Genomic DNA, 20964 nt, shown 5'->3' on the forward strand with positions numbered 1-20964 from the left:
GTGGCTTCTGTTTTTCTCTCTGAAGAAGAGATGGGAGAAGGTTACCAGCCGAGAAATATCTTAGGGACCCTTCTCCTACAAATAAGGAAGGGATTGATAACTGTCCGGTTTCATCACCACAAAAGTTTGTAGGCTGATCAATGACTAAAGACTTCATAACTGGCATTCCTCACAAATGTAGAACCACAGCACACCTGTTCTAAGGATGATCACACTATATGTCCTCACTTGCATCTCACATCAGCCAATAGTATAGATGGATTTGATGCACACTGAAGTAAACCTAATCCTAGACTTAAGAACTATTTTTACTTATTAAATGATTCATCCTTAGGAACACTAGTCAGTGAGTCATGAATTAGGTTTGTTGTGATCCAGCCAATTTTGCAGTTTACCCACCCACAGCCTCCAAGTTTTTCTAAGATACACCAAAATATATCAAGATAACCACACTTTTTTGTTAAAGATGCTTTTCTCTTACCGAATATATACTATGTCTTCTCAGTATTCCCTTTATGGCATTTTTATTGTTTTTAAACTCCAATTTGATCCAACGCTGTTTATTTTCTAAAATATGCCTAAATTTTTGACAGCTACAAGACCTTTAGCTACCTATCATATTTCCTCTGGCTTCTCTTATTTCAAAAAATAATAATAGATAACATTTACCAAGAACTTACTATGAGCTACGCATTGTTTTACGCTCTCAACATGTATTACCTTATTTAAGCATCACAACATTGCTACATGGTAAATTCTATTATTATCATCACTTTATTGATGAGGAAACAGAGAAGTTAAGTAACTTTCCCAGGGTCACACAGCTGATAAGTGGCTAAGCTTGGATATGAACTAAGACATCTGAAACTAGAGATTGTACACTTAACTTCTAAATGACGTCAATCTCACCCAAATAATTTCCCGAAAACCATGTCTCGGTGCTCAGAATTGTTACAGTGGGGAGGAGGTCTTATTATATAAGGGGGCATTTGTTTTAGTGATATCAAGCTATGATAGGAATCAAATATGTCTTTTGGCTGAGTCTTCAACCACAACAGCCCAGATTCATAAAACTTTTGAACTAGAAGTGTGCTGACAGATCACATAGTCTACTTTCTGATGAGTTTTGGTTCCCTCTAGACCACAGACTGGCAAACTATGGTCTTTGGGCCAAATCTGACCCACATCTAGTGTTTATAAATAAAATTTTATTGGAACACAGCTATTATGGACTGAATTGTGTCCCATTCCAAGAAAAATCATATGTTGATGCCCTAACCCCCCAATGTGATTGTTTCTTGGGGTCTTTAGGAGGTAATTAAGTTTAATACTTTCTTTCTTTCTCTCCCCACCCACCCCTGACCCCCCTCCCCATGTGAAGACATAGAGAGAATGGTGGCCATCTGCAAGCTAGGAAGACAGCCCTCACCACATATTAAATCAGCCAGTACCTTGACCTTGGACTTCCCAGTTTCCAGAACTGTGAGAAATCAACTTCCGTTGTTTAAGCCCCATAGTCCACGGCATTTTGTTATGGCCACCCAAGCAAGCTAAGACAACAGCCATAGTCATTTGTTTACATTGTCTTTAATGGCCTTTGCACTCCAACGGCAGAGTTGTGCAGTTGCGGTACAGGCCATGGGATCCAAAAGCCTAAAATACTTGTTAGCTGCCTTATTACAGAGTAAGTTTACTGATCCTTAACCTAAAGTATTTATCTCAAACGATCATTCTTTCTTTAATATCCATAATGACAAAAACCTCTGCCTCACAAAATACCCTTCACTTTTTGCTAGCCTTGATGATGGTCAAGTCATTCTTCACACTGATTTGAAATCCACTTTTCTTTCATTACCAACCTAAAGATTTTAGTTCTGCCCTCTAGGCAAGCACCTCCTATCAACCAATAATCACCAAGGTCAAGTAGGCTCCTTTGAGGCTTCTATCACCACTTCTGCGGTGGGGAATTAGCTGTTTGTAAGGCCCTCGGGAGGGAAGACAAATAATGCAATTCCCAAAGGTTACTGGCAAAATTCCTCAGTGTCTATTCTTCTACCATGGAAAGTTCTAAAGTGAATCTGCACTCTTTCGGAGCTCATCCGGTTAACTCCTCTTTTGACTAAATGAAAAAATTAAGGCTGTGGAATTAAAACCCCAATATAAAGATTCACAGGCCTATCATGTCATCACTGGATACACAATACCAACATATTTTTACTTTCTCCTCTTCTTCCAAATGAAGTTCAACCCTTCCTCCCAGAAGCCATGGAGAATTTGAGTAGTTTAGGCTCAAAAAGCACATTTAGAGTCTTAATCAGTAATTTTCCTGGTACTGACGAGTCACATCTTTTCACTTGGTAATTTTAAAATATAGAATACTATTTTGAGTTAAGGAGAGCTCCCTCTTTTAAATTAAGACCCATTGCTAGAATACAGCTTCCTATCCTATCTCTCCTAGCATTAACAAGTTACCGTTTCCTAGAGAATACCTATCACACCAGCTCTCCAGAAATAGAATGCAAGATCATTTCAAATATGGACAAAGTACTGGGAATGGAGATATGAGAAAAGATTCTTTTTTTTCAATTACAGTTAACATTCAATATTATATTTTTTCAGGCATACAGCATAATAGACATTTATATAACTTATGAAGTGATGCCCCAATAAGTCTAGTATCCACCTGGCACCAGACATACTTATTATAATATTATTGACTATATTCCCTATGCTGTACCTTACATCCCCATGACTATTTTGTAACTACCAATTTGCACTTCTTAATCCCTTCACCTTTCTCACCAGTCCCCTAAGCCCCCTCTCATCTGGCAACCAACAGTTTGTTCTCTATATCTATGAATTTGTTTCTGTCTTATTTGTTCGTTTACGTGTTTTGTTTTTTATGTTCCACATATCAGTGAAATCATATGGTATTTGTCTTTCTCTGATTTATTTCACCTAGCATAACACCCTCTAGGTCCATCCACATGGTCACAAATGGTAAAATTTCATTATTTTTTATGGTCAAGTAGTATTCCATTATATATGTACCATGTCTTCTTTATCCAATCATCTATCGATGGACATTTAGGTTCTTCCATGTCTTGGCTATTGTATATGAGATGTCCTTGTCTCTTGTTATAGCTTTTGTTTTAAAGTCTATTTTGTCTGATATAAGTATTACTACTTCAGATTTTTGTTTATTTGTTTCCATTTGCATGAAATATCTTTTCCATCCTTTTACTTTCTGTGTGTGTTTTTCAATCTGAAATGGGTCTCATGTAAGCAGCATATGTATGGATCTTATTTTCTTATCCATTCAGCCACCCTATGTCTTTTGATTGGAACATTTAATCCATTTACATTTAAAGTAATTATTGATAGGTATGTAGTTATTGCCATTTTATTATTCATATATTTGATCTTCTCTTTTTCTTCTTCTTCTTAAAGAAGTCCCTTAGCATTTCTTGTAATACTGGTTTGATGGTGAGGAGCTCCTTTAGCTTTTTCTTGTCTGGGAAACTCTTTATCTGTCCTTTGATTCTAAATGATAAACTTGCTGGGTAGAGTAATCTTTGTTGTAGATCCTTGCTTTTCATCACTTTAGATATTTTATGCCAATCCCTCCTGGACTGCAAAGTTTCTGTTGAGAAATCAGCTGATAGTATTATGGGAGCTCCATTGTATGTAACAAACTGCTTTTCTCTTGCTGCTTTTAAGAGTCATTGTCTTTAACCTGAGCATTTTATAATAATTATGATGTGTCTTGGTGTGGGATTCTTTGGGTTCATCTTGTTTGGGACTCTCTGCACTTCCTGGACTTGTATGTCTATTTCCTACGCCAGGTTAGGGAGGTTTTCAGTCATTACTTCTTCAAATAGTTTTTCAATTCCTTGCTCTGTCTCCTCTCCTTCCGGTTCTCTTATGATGCCAATCTGTTGTGCTGATGCTATCCCAGAGGTTATAAAAAATCGATTATTCTCATTTATTTTTTTCTTTTTCCTGTTCCAACTGGGTGTTTTCTGCTACCTTGTCTTCCAAATCACTGACTCAATGCTCTGCATCATCTAGTACGCTGCTGGTTGCATCTAATGTATTCTTCATTTCAGTTATTGTATTCTTCATTTCTGACTGGTTCTTTTTATGGTTTCTATCTCTTTGCATAAGATCTCACTGACTTCATCTATTCTTCCCCTAACTTCATTGAGCATCCTTATAACCAGTGTTTTGAACTCTATCTGGTCGATTGCTTGCCTTCTAAATTATAGAACAGCTGCCCTTGAGAACCACCTGAAGACTAGCAGAACAGATTGTAAGTAAGCCTCAAGTATCAAAGTCTTCATTAAGTCACACGTCTAGCTTCAAGAAAAAGTGGGTTCTCCCACACTTATACCCTCACTAGGTTTTAATGACCTATAATTTACAAACACAGGGAAAATCATGGAATGTTAGAGGCAGAAGAAACTTGGCAATCTCCCAGTTACTTTGTAGATGAGGTTTCTGAGGCCTAATTGTAGAATCTAGCTCAAAAGCTCCCAAGCCAGTGGACAGAATGAGGGCCCAGGTTTCCTGACGTCAATGTTCTCTACCTTCTACAAACCTCTCAGAGGTGCCAACCATAAAACAAAAAAGACACTAGCTGGTACACACTAATTTAAATTTGTATATGAACAATGAGGAAAACTGAAAACAATGGTACTTTTTCCCTTTCAGAGCAACAAGTCCAAATATCAAATACATTCAATGTGAAACACAGCATTTTTGAGGGCATGGGGGGAGGGCTGTAACAACGAAATGTTATACTCTTAATAAGAGGATCTTTGTAAAAAAGAAAGAACATGAAAATCAACAACAATGTGTCTGACGCTCCATAATTATATCGTGTCACAGTTCCTCCATTTGTCAAACCATCATCTTTGTAACCTAAACTACCTGACGAGGGCATGAGAACAGTTATGTGAGCATTTCTGTCAAACAGTGGAAATGTATTTCTTGAATAATTACTATCTATAAACCTTGACAAGCATGATACATTACACCCCACCCCAAAAAAGCAAAGACATTGAATTTATTAGTATTTAGAGAAACAAAATACACCCAAAGGTCACAGTTAAGAATCCAGGATGGCATCTGGGCAGTTAAGAACTAGCAAGGAAATGGAAGAACATTCAGGTCAGCCTGGGATGGATCTGCAAATGTTGGTAGATTGCTTATGTAAGATAAAAAAGATGCTTCCTCTCGTTGTGGGAAAAAGCTATTCAGAGACAGCTGCCTGATTAGCTTCTCCCTGCTGAGCTGCTCACAGCTCCTCCTCTCGCCTGCTCGTTTCTTGCATCTTTAATAGATGATGAAAAGCTTCAGTGAAAAGGTAGTCCTGGGCATTTGAAGAAACAGTAAGGACAACAAACTAAAAAGACCAAGCCACAGAATGTTTAAATTCAAATGTAGGATATTTTCCTGTGCTCCTGCTAGAATTACAGGACAGACTTCAGCAGTTGCTTTTCAAAGAGCTAACAGCTTGCCTTAGCCTGAAAAGCAGGCTCACAGCTAGTTACAACAGCTGTTTTCCCCTTCTGTACCAAGCAGCAAGAACTCCTTGCCTACTCAGCAGGACAAAATCCTCAAAGATGAAATCCAGGTAACACAGACACAAAGCAAAATCCCCCCAAAAAACAAGGATAAATCAGAAAGTTTCAGAGAACAAAAGCTATTTATGCAACAAGGCAGCTAATCAGAGATTATTCAAGCAACCTACCTATCCATAAAGTTATTTTCAAGGGTGAATACTGTCATTTTATGGGTAAGGTAATTCAATCATGAATGTAAAAGTGATTCGAAATGAATGCACTAAGCAAGACTGACAAATCTTTGCTCTACTGTAATATTATGTTGTCCGTATTACGCTGTAAGCAAAGGGCAGCAATGACCTTCATTACAGGCCTCTGCTGGGCAGGCCAGGGTGAAGCTGAGAGCTAGATTCGCTCCTCCAACTCAAGACGAGCTCTCCAGAATGGAGGAGGGCGTGCTTTAGGCTGAAGCAGCAAGTCAGTTTGGAGAGTGTGGGGGAGTGTGGCAGCATCTCTGAGGCAGTAGACGTGCCCAAGCACAGCTCAAAGATCCACAGCTCACCTACCTAAGCCTGAGGAGGATTCACGTGTCAAAAAATGTTTCTATTTTTTTTCTAACTATGGTGACAAAAGATTAAACAATGTAGCATTTCATCAGAACATACTTATTATATATTTGGGCTTAATATGCTTATGTAACCTTGTGAAAACCTCATAAAACTAAACAATCATCCCTCCCTAATAAATGTTAGGGCCTAATGTGAACAATTCACATCAGGTTACAAATATGAAAGACCTAGCATAGAGAAGATGATCAATAAATGAATCTCTCTCTCTCTCTCTCTCTCTCTCTCACACACACACACACACACACACACACACACACACACACACACACACGACGACCACCACCACCACCACCACACAGGGCCTACATTTTGGGCCTGAGTATTTGCTTATAAATGTCCTAATCTCTGGAACTGGAGCATCCCCCCCTACCAGTTGTCTTCTCCCTATATCCCCTCCCACCACATCTTGGAAACCCAAGTCCCCCGTAGACTTTCCCCTCCGCCACCTACCCCTCCACCCCCTACCCCCACGCACCCCTCACCAGCAGATGGCCTCAGTCTTCAATCCCCTGATCAAGGTAAAAGAACAGTAGAGTCTTCTGAGCACCCGGTAAAAAGCATCTGAGCTTCCCTTTTCAATACCTGGGTCAATCTTTCCACTGTTTAAAATACTGAAAATATGGGTGTCCTAAAACAGCTACTGCTATGTCAAACCTTATTAGAATATTTCAGGACTAAAGATGATTCTTTCAAATAAATATTTTCTAATGAGGTTTTAAAGAAAGCCACCTCAATGAAATGATATCTTAATATCTAGATGAATAACAAGAGCCAAAGATATAATGGGAAGATTTCTTGTTTTCCTTTGACCTCAGTATGTTTTCAGATACAAATGTGTTTTTATAATCTTAAACATTAAGATATGTGAAAATCATTTAGGAAGCTGAGGTTAAGGCAAAAATCAAACAAATGACAACAGGATATTGAAAAGTGCAAAAGTTTAGCAACCACTATTAGAAGGACTGAGAATGCAGAACAGAAATACATACAGTACTCATATGAGGTCTGACAAGTTCACAAGCTTGTTTCAACGATCTTGCTAACCTTCTTTGATATCAGAGGGATTATCCATTATGAATTTGCACCAACTGGCAAACAGTTAACCAAGTCACGACTTGGAAGTGCTGAAAAGGCTGCATTAAAAAATTAGATGACCTGAACTTTTCTCCAACAATTCATGGCTCTTGTATCACGACAATGCACCAGCACACACAGCACTGTCTGTGAGGAAGTTTTTAGACAGTAAACAAATAACTATTGGAACACCCTCCCTACTCACCTGATCTGGCCCCCAATGACTTCTTTCTTTCCCCAAAGGTAAAGGAAATATTGAAGGAAGACATTTTGATGACATTCAGGACATCAAGGGTAATACGATGGCAGCTTTGATGGCCATTCCAGAAAGAGTTCCAAAATTGCTTTGAAGGGTGTACTAGTCGCAGGCATCTGTATAGCTTCCCAAAGGGAGTACTTCGAAGGTGACCGTAGTGATATTCAGCAATGAGGTATGTAGCACTTTTTCTAGGATAAGTTTGCAAACTTAATTGTCCAACCTTGTGTATATATGTATGTGTGTACACACACACACACACACACACACACACAAAGCAAATTAATTTCAAGTTAATTTTTTAAAAGTCTAACACCTTTTCTGTCATACTATACACAATTAAATTGGGAGATTATGGTTGGTCATTTGATATTCAGTAGTAAACTCATTAATTTTAAATTAAGAAATAAATTGAACATTTAGAAAAGCAAAAATGTTATCTCTTTCTAGCCTCAATAGGGAGAAAACAAAAGTGTCACAAGTCAAATTAGTTTAGCCCTTCATCATGAGTTGGCTGAAATTACTAGATATATTAGTTTGTTTTAGCTACTTTCCCCACTTATTATAGGAACAATATATGCTCAATATCAAAATTTAGAAAACATTTGAGCAGAAGAATAAAATGTGAACTACCTGTAGTATCAATTCCCAGAGATAGCCACCATTTTCATTAGTTCTAACCAACCTCATTTCACATTTAAATTTTTAAAATTAATGTATTTTATTTTAAATAAAAATCATATGTAGCTGTTTTTGATACGAACTAATTAGTTTTATTTTTAGTAACTCTCACAATGCCTGCCTGCCTCATAGTATGTACCAAATAAATGCATAAAAGTATCCAGAATACATTAAGCTTATTCTCTTTATTTTTCAACTTTTAAAAATGTCTATTGATTTCAGTGATGAAAAAAATTCAGAAAAAACTCTTAAAGAAGCTCCTGTCCTAATGCTTTCATAAGGTTATGCTTCAATTTTCTTTATTACATCAAATAACCAAATTGAAATCTACAGAATTAATCAAAAAGAATTACTGCTTAATATGCACAGGGCACATCTTCTAAACAGGAAACATTTTTCTCTATGTTAAGTACAAACTATACTGTAGTCATAAGACATTAAAAATGTAATTGATATGGGGAAATGATTACATGGAATTTAATTAAATTTTAAGCACAATTTAAATCAATTTAATTCAAATAAAATTCACCCAGTCATTAGCAACTAGTAAACTGAACTCTAATGACTCATATTCAGGAAAAAATGTTTACCTTCATATTCAGACATTTTAATTAAATTAGAGCAGCGTTATCCAAATATTTTCAGGTATCAGAGGTCTCTGGAACTCTATACTTTTTGCTAACCACCTGAAACATTGATTAAGCTTCAAAACGATTAAATAAGTAACTTTTTAAAAAATCACACCCCTTCTTAAAACTAGACTTTATTATGTATACCTGAGAAAAATTATGGGTAGGGATGGGGGAGAATGAACCACTATTCGATTTTAGTAGCCCAACTCAGTTTAGGTTATAAAGAACATATAACCTGAAGGAAAAGTGTGAAAAGAACTAAACTAGACAGCTGAAACATCCACATTTATAGGTGCAAGTTAAGTTAGATGATTTCATACCTTTTTAACATTTATACATGGCAGCAGCACCCAGTGACCTTCTCAATTATTAACCATCTCTGATTTGCTTTTGTCTTCTGCCTTTAGAAAACACAGACTGGGTTTGATTGAATACCAATCTAGGGTCACCAGAGCCCCAAAGATAATAGAAGGCTTGCACTGCCTCACTACGTCTTGCTTACTGATTCCATGCAGGCCTGCATGTAATTGGACTAAGCATCGCGAAGTATCATGGAAGATACACCTTCACCCCGATTTCCCTAGCTGCTCAAATCCTCACTGATCTTTGATTTTTCTGAACTCCCGGGGCTCCCATCCCAGAAGTCCATCACACAATCTGTTTGGATTGGTAGCTGCTTATATCTCCTCACCCCACCCAAACAAAAGGCAGGAATGAGAATACATACTGTCTTTCTTTTCTATGCCAAACAAACACAGTGCTGAGCAAAGAACTCACCAAATATTTGACCAGCTTTTAACTGATTCTGTGAGATTTCTGAACTTTTATTCAATGATCCTTTCTCGTAAATAGTTCCTTCACCTGCAAAAGTAGTATTCTTTACCTTACAAAACTTTCTTTATGCCTTGTTTGCCTTCCAGTTTACTTTTAACTCTTAACAAGGGGGGTGCGTCATGGCCTTCAGAAGAGACAATGTGCAGTGAAAGAAAGTCAGCCCGATAATTTGAGCAAACCAAGAACTCAGCACAGTGAAGAAAGTGACCAGAGGGGAAGCAAAACGGAGCACAAACCAGCAGGCCCCTTTCTTTTAAGAATACTTAGCTCGGGAAAACAACTGCTTGCTTCTCTGTCTCTCTCTCTCTCTTTCTTTTTCTTTTTGTTCTTTTCAAAATACGTTAAAAGACACCTACCTGCCTACTTACCTACTTTATATTGTAAATTTTCATGACAAATCACAGTCTATACATATTTTTCACATTTTTTAATTTAATGTGCCATAAAAATTTTTAAAATAAGTCTCTGAAAACTAAATCTATATACTCAAATTATAAACTCAATTTTTCATGACACAGAAAAGGCTTAAAAGAGTAAAACAAGAAATCACACATCTTGACTTACCATATAGAGGGGAAAACGTGAAGTAGTTCAGATAGCAAATATTATAGGCTTCAATTCTAACATCTTTCCAGATGCCCTGGGTAGGAAAGGCAGGCCCCCAGTCCCAACTAAAGGAACACTGCTCCTGTAATTTCAAAGGAAAAAAAAGTAGAATCTGATTATCATGAAACTTAAACATAAAAAACCTTTTATTTTAAAAATGTTATAAAAGTGTATATTAGTTTGCTAATTAATATAGGATGCCATAACAAAATACCACGGGTGGCTTAAACAACAGAAATTTATTTTCTCACAGTTCTGGAGGCTGGGAAGTCCAAGATCAAGGTGCTGGCAATGACGGTTTTTTCTGAAGCCTCTCTCCTGGGCTTAAACATGGTCCTTTCCCACTGTGCCCTCACATAGTGTTTTTCCTGTGTGCACGCACATGTCCCTAGTGTCTCTTTCTGTTGTCCAAATTTCCTTTTCTTCTAAGGACATCATTCATAATGGGTTAGGACCTACCCTAAAGGTCTCATTTAAATTAGTCACCTCTTTAAAGACCGTATCTCCAAATAGAGTTGCATTTTGAGCCACTGAGGATTGAGACCTCAACATACAAATTCGGGGGCGGGGGGCACAGAATTAAGTCCATAATAATGTGTGTGTGTGTGTGTGTGTGTGTCCCACACACAGTTTCTAAAATGACCCACGATGATCCACTGCTGGTATTCATGCCCCTGTGGAATCCTCTCCCCTTGAGTATGGATTAGACCTAGTCAACCACTTCTAACCAGCAGAGGTGATAACTTCCAATATTATGTTATAAAAGACTGCACCTTCTGTTTTGGGTACCCTCTCCCACTCTCTCTTGTCCAAAGGGGAAGCCATCTGCCATATTATGAGGCAGCTCTGTAGAGAGGCCCCCAGGAGTGAGCTTGGAAGCCAGTCTGAGGCCTGCCAATGACCACATGAGAGAATTTAGGCACAAACACTTCAGGCCTAGTCGATGACTGCAGACCTGGGCCACAGTTGACTGTAACCTCAGTCGTGACCTTGAGCCAGAGGCACCCAGCTAAGCCACATGTTCCTGACTGACAGAAACTGTAAAAATAAATGTTGTTTTAAGCTAATATGTTTTGGCATAATTTGTTACACAGCAATAGATAATACATCAACCTATGCAGCATAGTTAAATTTTGCAGAAATGTTTTAGGAACATAAAATTTACTTATGTACATTTATTCTTCAAAAGCATATTACACTGAAGCAACACAATAGTTACTATTTAGACTTCTCCAAAATAACTCTTAACCTACCATTGTATTCAAATGTAATAACTATTAAGAATATTGTACTTAAATGTAATAATTATAAAGAAGGAGGAAACACATTGAAAGATAAAGATATTTCATAAATAGGTTTAAGAAACCTTAGCTAGACTTGCCAATCCCTGCTTCCTCCATTATGAATTCAGAAGTCCTAGTTTCTGAATTTACTGCCCAAAAACAATCAGTTCACTGACACAGGTGGCCGGGGCAGACATCTTATACAGTCTTATTCAGCTACCTGTCTCTCCCTCAGACATATTTCAATTTCCATATTAATTTACAACGGTTCAAATTCAAAAGCAAGAGATTGTTCCCTTAAAATAAATTCATTTCAAGCAGAATTTTTCTAATTTCTACTTCTTGAAAGAAAAAGTATTTCAAAACACAGTTAATTAAAATGTGCAAGGCTATGAGTTCAGCTTTTAAAAAGGAACAAGCACCACAGGAAGTACTAAGATCTTTCTGAATGGATCATTTGTAGAATACAGCCTGAAGATTTGACCAAACTGTTCCCAATTAAGTATTATTTCCTAAGCTCTGTATTTATCTAAGACAGGGATAAATTTGTTTCCATTACAGAGAAAAACAAAGAATTAAAACCACTTCATAGTATCTGTATTTGTCTAAATTTACCACTTAAGTATCAGGTTCTCATGTTTGGGAGGAAAACCATCTTGGGCTATTTATTGGAAAGTTTGTAAGTTCAGATATGAATTATTTTATTAGGGAGAGGGAGAAGGAGGAAAGCAAAAATATTCAACATCTTCTAAGGCAGACTATTTTCCCCATCAAGGGCTACCAATCACTTTTATTCATACAACCTCAGAAAATAAAAGTTTTCACTTATTCAAAAAATATTTGGTAAGTGCTTTTTGTGTGTCAGGCTAAGAGTACATCCATGTACAAAAGAAACACAGTCTTTCTGCTTCTAGTGTTCACTGTGTACAGCAAGAAAATCAAGCACTGAATAAATAATCACAAATACAAAGAAAACAGACAGGGAAGAAATAATGAGGGAAGAGGATGTCAAGACAAGTTTGCCTGAATAAACAGTGACTTTTCTATGGAAACTTGAAGGGCGAGTTCCACTTGTCCAGTGTGTTTAGGGGAGAGGAAAATGAAGCATCCCTTTCAGAAGGAACAGTATATGCAAGAGAGTATGAATACATTCCAGGACATGAAGAGAGAACAATGGACTAGAAGTGGGAGAAGACTGCAGACATGGTTATAAGCAGACAGAGCTAAGAACTCTGGACTGTAGCCCAAAGGCAATGAGAAACTGTTGAAGAGTTTTAAGAAGGGGAGTGCTGTGATTATTTTTATCTGAAAAGAACATTCTGGCTGCTCCGTGGAAAATTAAGTGAAGGAAGGCAAATGAGGTTGTAGGAACACCAGGTAGGCAACAAGAGCACTATTTCATGCAAGAAATGATGACAGATTGAACTCAAGCCTGGTATTAGAAATGGAACATGAGCATATTCAAGAACTACTGAAGAGATAACATCCACATCATCAAAAGGACTTAGTAATGAATTGGAGGAGGGAAAAGAGAGAGGGGGAGGTGTCAAAAATAACTCTTAGGTTTCTGGCTTGAGCAACTGCCGTGGATTAGGTATTCCATTCAGCGAGACAGAGCACCCTGGGAGAAGAATTTAGATCCCAAGTGCAGTGTTAGACATACTGAGCTTCAGGTCTCTCTGAATCAGCCAAGTGAAGATGCCAAATAGACAACTGAATATCATGTCTGGGATTGAAGAGACGTCTGGGCTGACAATACAGTATTAGGAGTCACTGGAAATTCAACTGGTTATTGAAGAAATGAAAATAAATGAGACAGACCAGAGAGGGAAAAAAATGAAAAGAGAAAGTGTCTTGAACAGAGAGTGTCCTGAATAAGACTTTTAAAAGGAGGAAGTTGATGTGAGTAAAGAGTTTTAGATGGAGTGGCCAGAGAGTATCTGTGGAAAACACGGAGGATGGTGTGGAATATGGTGAAGAGGGCCGCTAAGGTGATGGGTCCCACCATCCAAGCTGGACAGAGAAGGAAGCAGAGACAAGAGGGGAAAGAAGAGGGGTGGTCAAAGAAGAGACGGGGAGTAACATTTTGTTACACCTACTCCCCACCTCTACTCCACTAACTTCACATAAGCGAAACTGAGGCATTTTGTCAGTTTATACACTTAGAGTCTGTAATTATAGAAACAAGTCTCCATTTTGAATAGTTCTATAGCACTATTTGAGTATGGAAAGTATATTTACGTTAATATTTCACTGTATCCTCATATCAACAATCAGGAAGGAAGGGAAGAGATTGGCTCCGTACACAAATGATGAACTTGCCTAAGATCCCTCTGGGTTTGTAAAGCCAGAATTCAGACCCAAGATTCCTGACTTGGTCTCCAATTCAGGCCTCTTCCCACTGGATCAGGTCAATCTAGCCAGAAACACCAAGGTGCAGCTCATTTGCTGGCAAGTCCTCCGTTCACTGTGAGAGCAGAAACCTGGGTCTGATTCCTGATTTCAACAAAGGGTTTTGTTCTATCTAGACAACCTGAAAGTGTGTTTTCAATGCCAAAAAAATTGAATAGGGGGTAGAGAGAAAACACTACATGGATATATCTGAGATAGATATACATCTCTATCTCTCTCTCTATCTCTATATCTACCTTTACCAATGACCTGAAAAGTAAATTTTTCACATGAAGATTCAGGAAGTCCTCATTTTGATGGAAGATTAAAGATGGAAGAGGAGAGGGGAAAAGTGCAACCTCTAGTATTAAAACCACTGTGCCATTTGAAGCTGAAGGTAGAAAACAAAAGCTGAAGTTTAATCAGAAGTATCAGCATACAAGTGCTCCATGGAATGGCTGCCTGCTCCGTGACATACTGCTCAGTTAGAGTCGTATGAACACATGGTGACTGGGTATGTCGTGTCAAACAGGTGGAGGCAGAATGTTGACCTCAGTACTTACCTTAAGAAAACATAATTTAATGGTGAATCCATCCAGCCTAAACAGAACCACTTAACTTAAATAATCAGAATTTATCAATTGAGGTTTTAGCTAACGAGCACTGAAAAAAAATACACTTAGTATCTTCACAACGAAACCAATGATTACATTTGTTGTTAAAATTAAATGCTAATTCCTGCAAGAAATTTTAAACTAGAATGATCATGTAATCCAGTAATCCCCACTTCTGGGCATATATACAAAAAAAAATGAAAGCAGGGTCTCAAACAGATATTTGTACATCCATACACAGCAACATTATTCAAAATAGCCAAAAGGTAGAAGCAACCCAAGTGTCCATGGACAGATGAGTGGATAAACAAAATGTGGTATGTGCACACCATGGGACATGAGTCAGCCTTAAAAAGGCAGGAAATTCTGATGCATACTACAACATAGATAAACCTCGAGGACATTAGGCTAAGTGAAATAAGCCAGTCTCTAAAAGGCAAATACTGTGACTCCACTTATATGAAGTATCTAGAAGAGTGAAACACATAGAAACAGAAAAAATGGTGATTGTCAGGGGCTGACAGAAGAGGGAAATGGGGAGTTATTTTTTGATGGGTAAAGAATTTCAGTTTTGGAAGATGAAAAAGTTCTGGAGATTGGTTTCACAATGTGATTATACTTAATACTACTGAACTGTACACTTAAAAATGGTTAAGATGGTAAATTTTGTGTTATGTGCATTTTACCGAAATTAAAAAAAAAATCTAATAAAAAACTAAATATCACATAGAATACTAATTCAACCATGAACTAGAATAAATCCAAGTCATCTAAACTGAGATCAGACTCAAAGAAAAATATACCCTGCAGATTTTGTTATCTTTTTTTAGATTTCATTAGAACCTACCCGTGAAAGAACACGTCAGTAAATATATTAATACTTGAAGAAGGCTTCCTAGTAAAAAGAAGGAAGCCTAATAAATATGAACTTTACAGTCTGGTGAAAAGTTTGATAAACCTAAATATTAAAAAATAATTTGTAAAGTTACATTTACCCATCAACTATTTGTCTTCTTTATCTAAGTTCTAAAGCATGCTTCGGGAAAAAAACCTAGAAAGATAAAAATTATCTACAAAAACTCATATAATCTTTTGGTTCTTATTTTTAAATTTTTTCAAATCCCACTCAGAAGGTAGGAGAGAGATTCCCAACTTCTGAAATATCATTGTTATCTTCAAGCAAGCATTTCATATGTCAGCACATCCCACCTTCAAGGTTAAAGCCCCATATATTTGTGAGTCCATTACCTTGCGAATAAAGTTGACATGGCATTCGCCCTTCTGCACACTTGGAGGGCAGTTTGGGGGCACCTGGTAGCGAGTGTGAGCTCTGCTCTGCTGTGCCGCATACAACACTGGTGATTGGAAACGCAGCTCAATGGAGTTTATGGCTTTGACCACACCAGTAATATCAAAGCTCTGAATTAAAGAGAAAGAATAGATGTAGAAGTAGCCTCATGTGTAAAATTTTAGATATAGGCAGATAAAAGATGGAAGAGGAGATGCATAAAATAATTGAAAATCTTTAGGGTTAGCCTTTTTGCAGGAGAAAGCACTTTTCCAAACTACTATAACTCAGTTGCCGACTTTTAGTTATAACTGAATACATTCTCCTACCCAAATGTAAATATCCAGATTTCTCCTTCTGTTTTTACTGACAGATGATGGTCCTAGGTAAACAGGGAAAGCAGAAGATATATTTAGCTCTGGAACGTCTGCTCTGGCTATTTACATATGGCCTTGAACTGCCAAGGATTTCCTCGACTCTTCATGACAACCTGAGTCTTTGGTATGAATAGCATGTATTTCTAAGTCATAAGTTATTTTTGTTTTGAGAAGTCTACCCTTGAAAGGGAAGAGAGATCAGGACATGATCTCTTAATATAATTATTCCAGAAAGGGAGGAACATTTTCTTTTAAAATGGTGTCTCAATGATCATTTCCCATGAAATTCTGGATCATCAAATAACAGAGAAGGGAAGAGCATTTGTTGAATAATTCCCATATGTCAAGAACTGTGAGAATTATTTGATATAATTCGCTTATTAAATGCTCACAGTTACTCTATAGCGTTTGTAGTGTTTTCATCATTCTATAAATGTGACAACTGAGGAATAAAATAACTTACCCAATGCTTCAAAGAGCTTTTACCTGCCTGATGGGCAAATATGCACTAAAATTTCTCTACTCACAATAACGACACAAACACATATAAGTGGGTTTTCTTAACCTGATGTCATTATGTACTTACATATCTTTTGAACATGTTGTTTGTTTTCCCAATGGAAACATTATTGAGCAGGACTTTTGCAACTGTATCAACGCCCTCAAAAATCAAATTTACTTTTTGCCATTTGCTAAAAAAAAGAAAATATTTTTAAAACAAAATGTATAAAACATTAAATTAGATACGTCTTTTTTTATTAATGACTAAAGGAATATTTCACAAAAAATATACATCCTTAAAAAGCAGTTTCCAATGAAATTTTCAGAAGTATTCGTTTAACATATTTTTATTTTAAGTGATCCAAATTACCTTTCTTCATAATATTTCAATCACCATAAAATCAGGAGCAGAGCTAATAATGTTCAAATTCATTGACTTTTTTTCTAGGACTTCACAAAGTTCTCACGAGAACCAAGTTAAGTAATAGACACAAAATACTTTTACAAACTATTAAATTTACTGATACTATCTAAGAGAAAACATTAACTAACTAACAAGTATCTATGAGTGATATTATGTGCCCAGGACTTGCTAAGCCTAACGGGAAACTAAAACAGTCGCTAAATTTAAGGAGTCTGCAATCTCCTTGGCATTCAAGCCTAAATACAGGAAACAAAGAGAAAACTTTCAATTTTCTACTTTGTAGTATAGTCTTATTGGACAAACTACAAGTGCTATCAGCGTTTATGTCATAAGAAAAGGCTTCAAAAAGGAAACAAGAACTTAAAGAAGAACAGAATAAATTATGTGGTATACCCAAACAATAAAATATTATTTGGCAATTAAAAGAAATGAAGTACAGCAGATCCTCGAATAACATTGTTTCAGTCAATGTTATTTCGTTATAATGTTGAGGAGGAAAAAAAAAAATCAATTCCCAGCCGGGGCCACTGTCTGTGTGGAGTTTGCATGTCCTTCCCATGTCCGCGTGGGTTTTCTTCGAGGACTCTGGTTTCCTCCCACATCCCAAAGATGTGCATGCGAGGTGAATGGCATATCTACATTGTCCCAATCTGAGAGAGAGAGAGAGAGAGAGAGAGAGAGAGAGAGAGAGAGAGAGAGAGAGAGAGAGAGACAGACAGACAAAGGCGATGGAAAGGCATCCTGTCCAGGGTGGTTCCTGCCTTGTGCCCTGAGTTCTCTGGCGAGTCCCCAGCCACCCGTGACCCTGAACTGTATTATAGGGTTGGAAAACAATGATCTTACTTGTTTTTATTCATCTTTCTCAAATATATCTATAGCTTACATTTATTCCAATGTTTAATATTAAGAGTGTTTTGGGTCTTTATTTAGAAGTTTCGTGATGTTTTTATGACCAAAATTATGCCTTAGGAACTTAACTCTTATTTATATCAATTTGCCTATGGTAAAATTGGTTTTCTTATCTTTGTTTCACTTCCAAGAACCTATCAACAATGTTAAGTGAAGACTTACTGTGCTTGTGAATATGAACTTTGAAAACACTCTTCTGCTAACTGAAAGAAGCCAGTAACAAAGAACCACATACTGTATGATTCCACTGATATGAGATGTCCAGAAGAGAAAAATCCATAGAGAGAAAATAAATTAGTCATGGCCTAGGGCTGGGTAGGAATGTTGGGGTGAGAGTGGAGAATGGGGGATGGCTGCTAAAGGGTAAGACTTTCTTTTGGGGGTGAGGAAAATGGTCTAAAATTTATTACAATGATGGTTGTACAACTCTGTGAATATACTAAAAACCATTGAATTGTACACTTCCCATGGGTGAATTGCATGGTATATGAATTATACCTCAATAAAGCTATTTTTTTCTAATGAGTAGAAATGCCTAGAGGATAGACCCCAAGAGAAAGAGCAAAACCAAAACATGGATGTGCTTTCAGCATCAATAACATTAAGGTAACAGGCTTGATTCAGGTACAAAAGTGGCACTGGGAGCTAAGCGGAGAAATCAGGGCAAGTCAGGAGGGCAGGAGAGGATGCAAGAAGGGTACAAGGCTGAGAACATTGAGCAGCATTTTCACAAATAAGCAGAGAAGATTGAACTTGATTTGTTAATCAAAGGGAAGACACTTGTTACTGAGCAAGAACATTATGGTAAAAATCAATATTTTGGGAAGATGAATCTCATGTTTCTGCATATGAAAGACTGGAGAATAAAAAGACAAAGCAAGAAATTTAGTTAGGCAGCTTTGGCCTAATTTCAGGCACTCCCTAATAAAGGTGTAGGCAAAGGCGGAAACTTGGAAATGAGGAAGACGGGCTGAGTCATGAGCAATGACAGACAAAAATCAACAAGAGTCAGGAACAGACTGAATACAGGAAGATGATGAAAAGATACAATGACTCAAAAATGCCCTAGGCATAGAAGACTGGGAAAATGGTGTTAAATTAAGAGAAATAAGGAGGCTGTTAGAATATAAAGTAAGCTTTAAATGGGAAAGTCAGTTGGTTGAATTTGTACATGCTAAGTCCAAAGGTTAAGACCCCTACGAGAGGTTTTTTTTAAGCATCACCTGGAAATAAGAGCCTGGAGCAGAGTAACTCTGTGATGTTGAGCACCATATTCTGGCTTTATTTCTCTTTTGAGAGGCTAGTAAATCATTAGTCAAAAAAGCCCTATAAAAGGGAGAGACAAATTATTTTTTTTAATTTAGCAATAATGGCGGTAGATATAATTGGGTTACATTCTGCTACATAGAACATTACTAAAAACTATACCATGCTTTTCCTCATTGCCTCACAACATAATGTAAGGCCAATGCCATAGACTCAATGGCTGGTTAACACCACATTGAACAAATGATGTATCTCAGCTCATACTTGACAGTATTTTAGAGAGAAAGAGAGAGAGAGAGAGAGAGAGAGAGAGAGAGAGAGAGAGAGAGAGAGAGAGAGATACATTCTATTGATTACTGGGAGTAGGGAGAAGAAAATACACATAAGAGACTTGACCAGGTCTAGGTGACTCCATTCTAACCACCAGGATAATGACTAAGATATTTCATGACTGAGGATCAGTGACGCCATCCTCATCTACAGATCAAAACATAAATCATATATTCGCCTTTATGGTACAAGGCTTTTGTCAGACAACTCTCTGATATGCAACTTAAATAAACAAGAGATTATTGCAGAGACAGAAAAAGAAGAAAAGCTCATATAATAATAAACAAATAGATACAGATACAGTAATAAATATAGATATAGGTATAGGTATAGATATAGATACAGATACATAGATCTAGATAGATATAGAAATAGATATAGATATATACACACGTACCTAATATCAAAAGGGATTTTAAATTCCTTGCTATAGGTCCAATTATCCAAGGAGATCCATCTGTAGTTAAGGTCATTAAATCTGTAGTAAGGATCCTGTTGATAAAAATTATGGTAGTTGATTACATATGCAAAATTAAATAAACATGAAATAAATTATTAGCGATCGCTATTTATCACCTAAAAATGAATGAACTCTTGGCCCAGGAGTACAAGCATTTCACATGCCAACACATCCCATCCTCAAGGCTAAATCTCCATCCATTTAAGAGAGCACTATCTTTCAAACGTTACATGGCATTTGCATACTAAAAATTCTAAAATATGAAAAAAAAAAAAAAAGCCCAACAAAATACCTGAAAGGAATAAGCTCTGAGATATAAATAATATAGTTTCATTATCAAAGAACACTATGGAGATTAAGACTGGCTTCCCTCATTAAAACCAAACTCAGAACATCCAACCCATGAGCAGAGAAGAAAAGACAGAACTTCCGGTGTGCAGCCATCACTCTCTCATTGCCCTGTCGTTCTCACTTTGCTTGTTGCTGCCATCTCCTCTGGCCTCCCGAGACAATGCTTCTCCTCTACTGCCCAAAGGTCAGCATATTCCCACTCCTTGGATTCACTTAGCCATTTCCAAAGTTATTTTTCACTCAGCTTTACTAAGTGAGCACAAAAAGAATCTCTACAGAGAATACACAGGCAGCACAGATACCATCAAACTTACAAACTTCAAATTTCCTATATTATCGTAGACCGAGTCAGCAAACCACAACCCACAGGCCAAATTCAGCTCACTGCCTTTTTTTATGTGGCCAGCAAGCTAAGAATGGATGTGTGTCAATAAATAAAGTTTTACTGGAGCACAACCATTCCCATTCCTTTACAAATTGCATATGGCAGC

General features: G+C 37.2%; 1 protein-coding gene across 1 annotated transcript in view; it reads right to left on the reverse strand.

The window, feature by feature from the left end:
- MANBA (mannosidase beta) overlaps nucleotides 1-20964 on the reverse strand; it is a 77622-nt gene that overhangs the window by 47363 nt on the left and 9295 nt on the right. The window contains exons 2-5 of the mRNA XM_033106535.1: nucleotides 20060-20154; nucleotides 16819-16924; nucleotides 15816-15986; nucleotides 10238-10361 (exon numbers count right to left, since the gene is read on the reverse strand). Of these exons, the coding sequence (XP_032962426.1) occupies nucleotides 10238-10361; nucleotides 15816-15986; nucleotides 16819-16924; nucleotides 20060-20154 (496 nt within the window). The remainder of the gene's footprint in view (nucleotides 1-10237; nucleotides 10362-15815; nucleotides 15987-16818; nucleotides 16925-20059; nucleotides 20155-20964) is intronic.

The sequence above is a fragment of the Rhinolophus ferrumequinum genome, chromosome 5 (genome assembly GCF_004115265.2).
Source record: "Rhinolophus ferrumequinum isolate MPI-CBG mRhiFer1 chromosome 5, mRhiFer1_v1.p, whole genome shotgun sequence".
Taxonomy (NCBI): Eukaryota; Metazoa; Chordata; class Mammalia; order Chiroptera; family Rhinolophidae; genus Rhinolophus; species Rhinolophus ferrumequinum.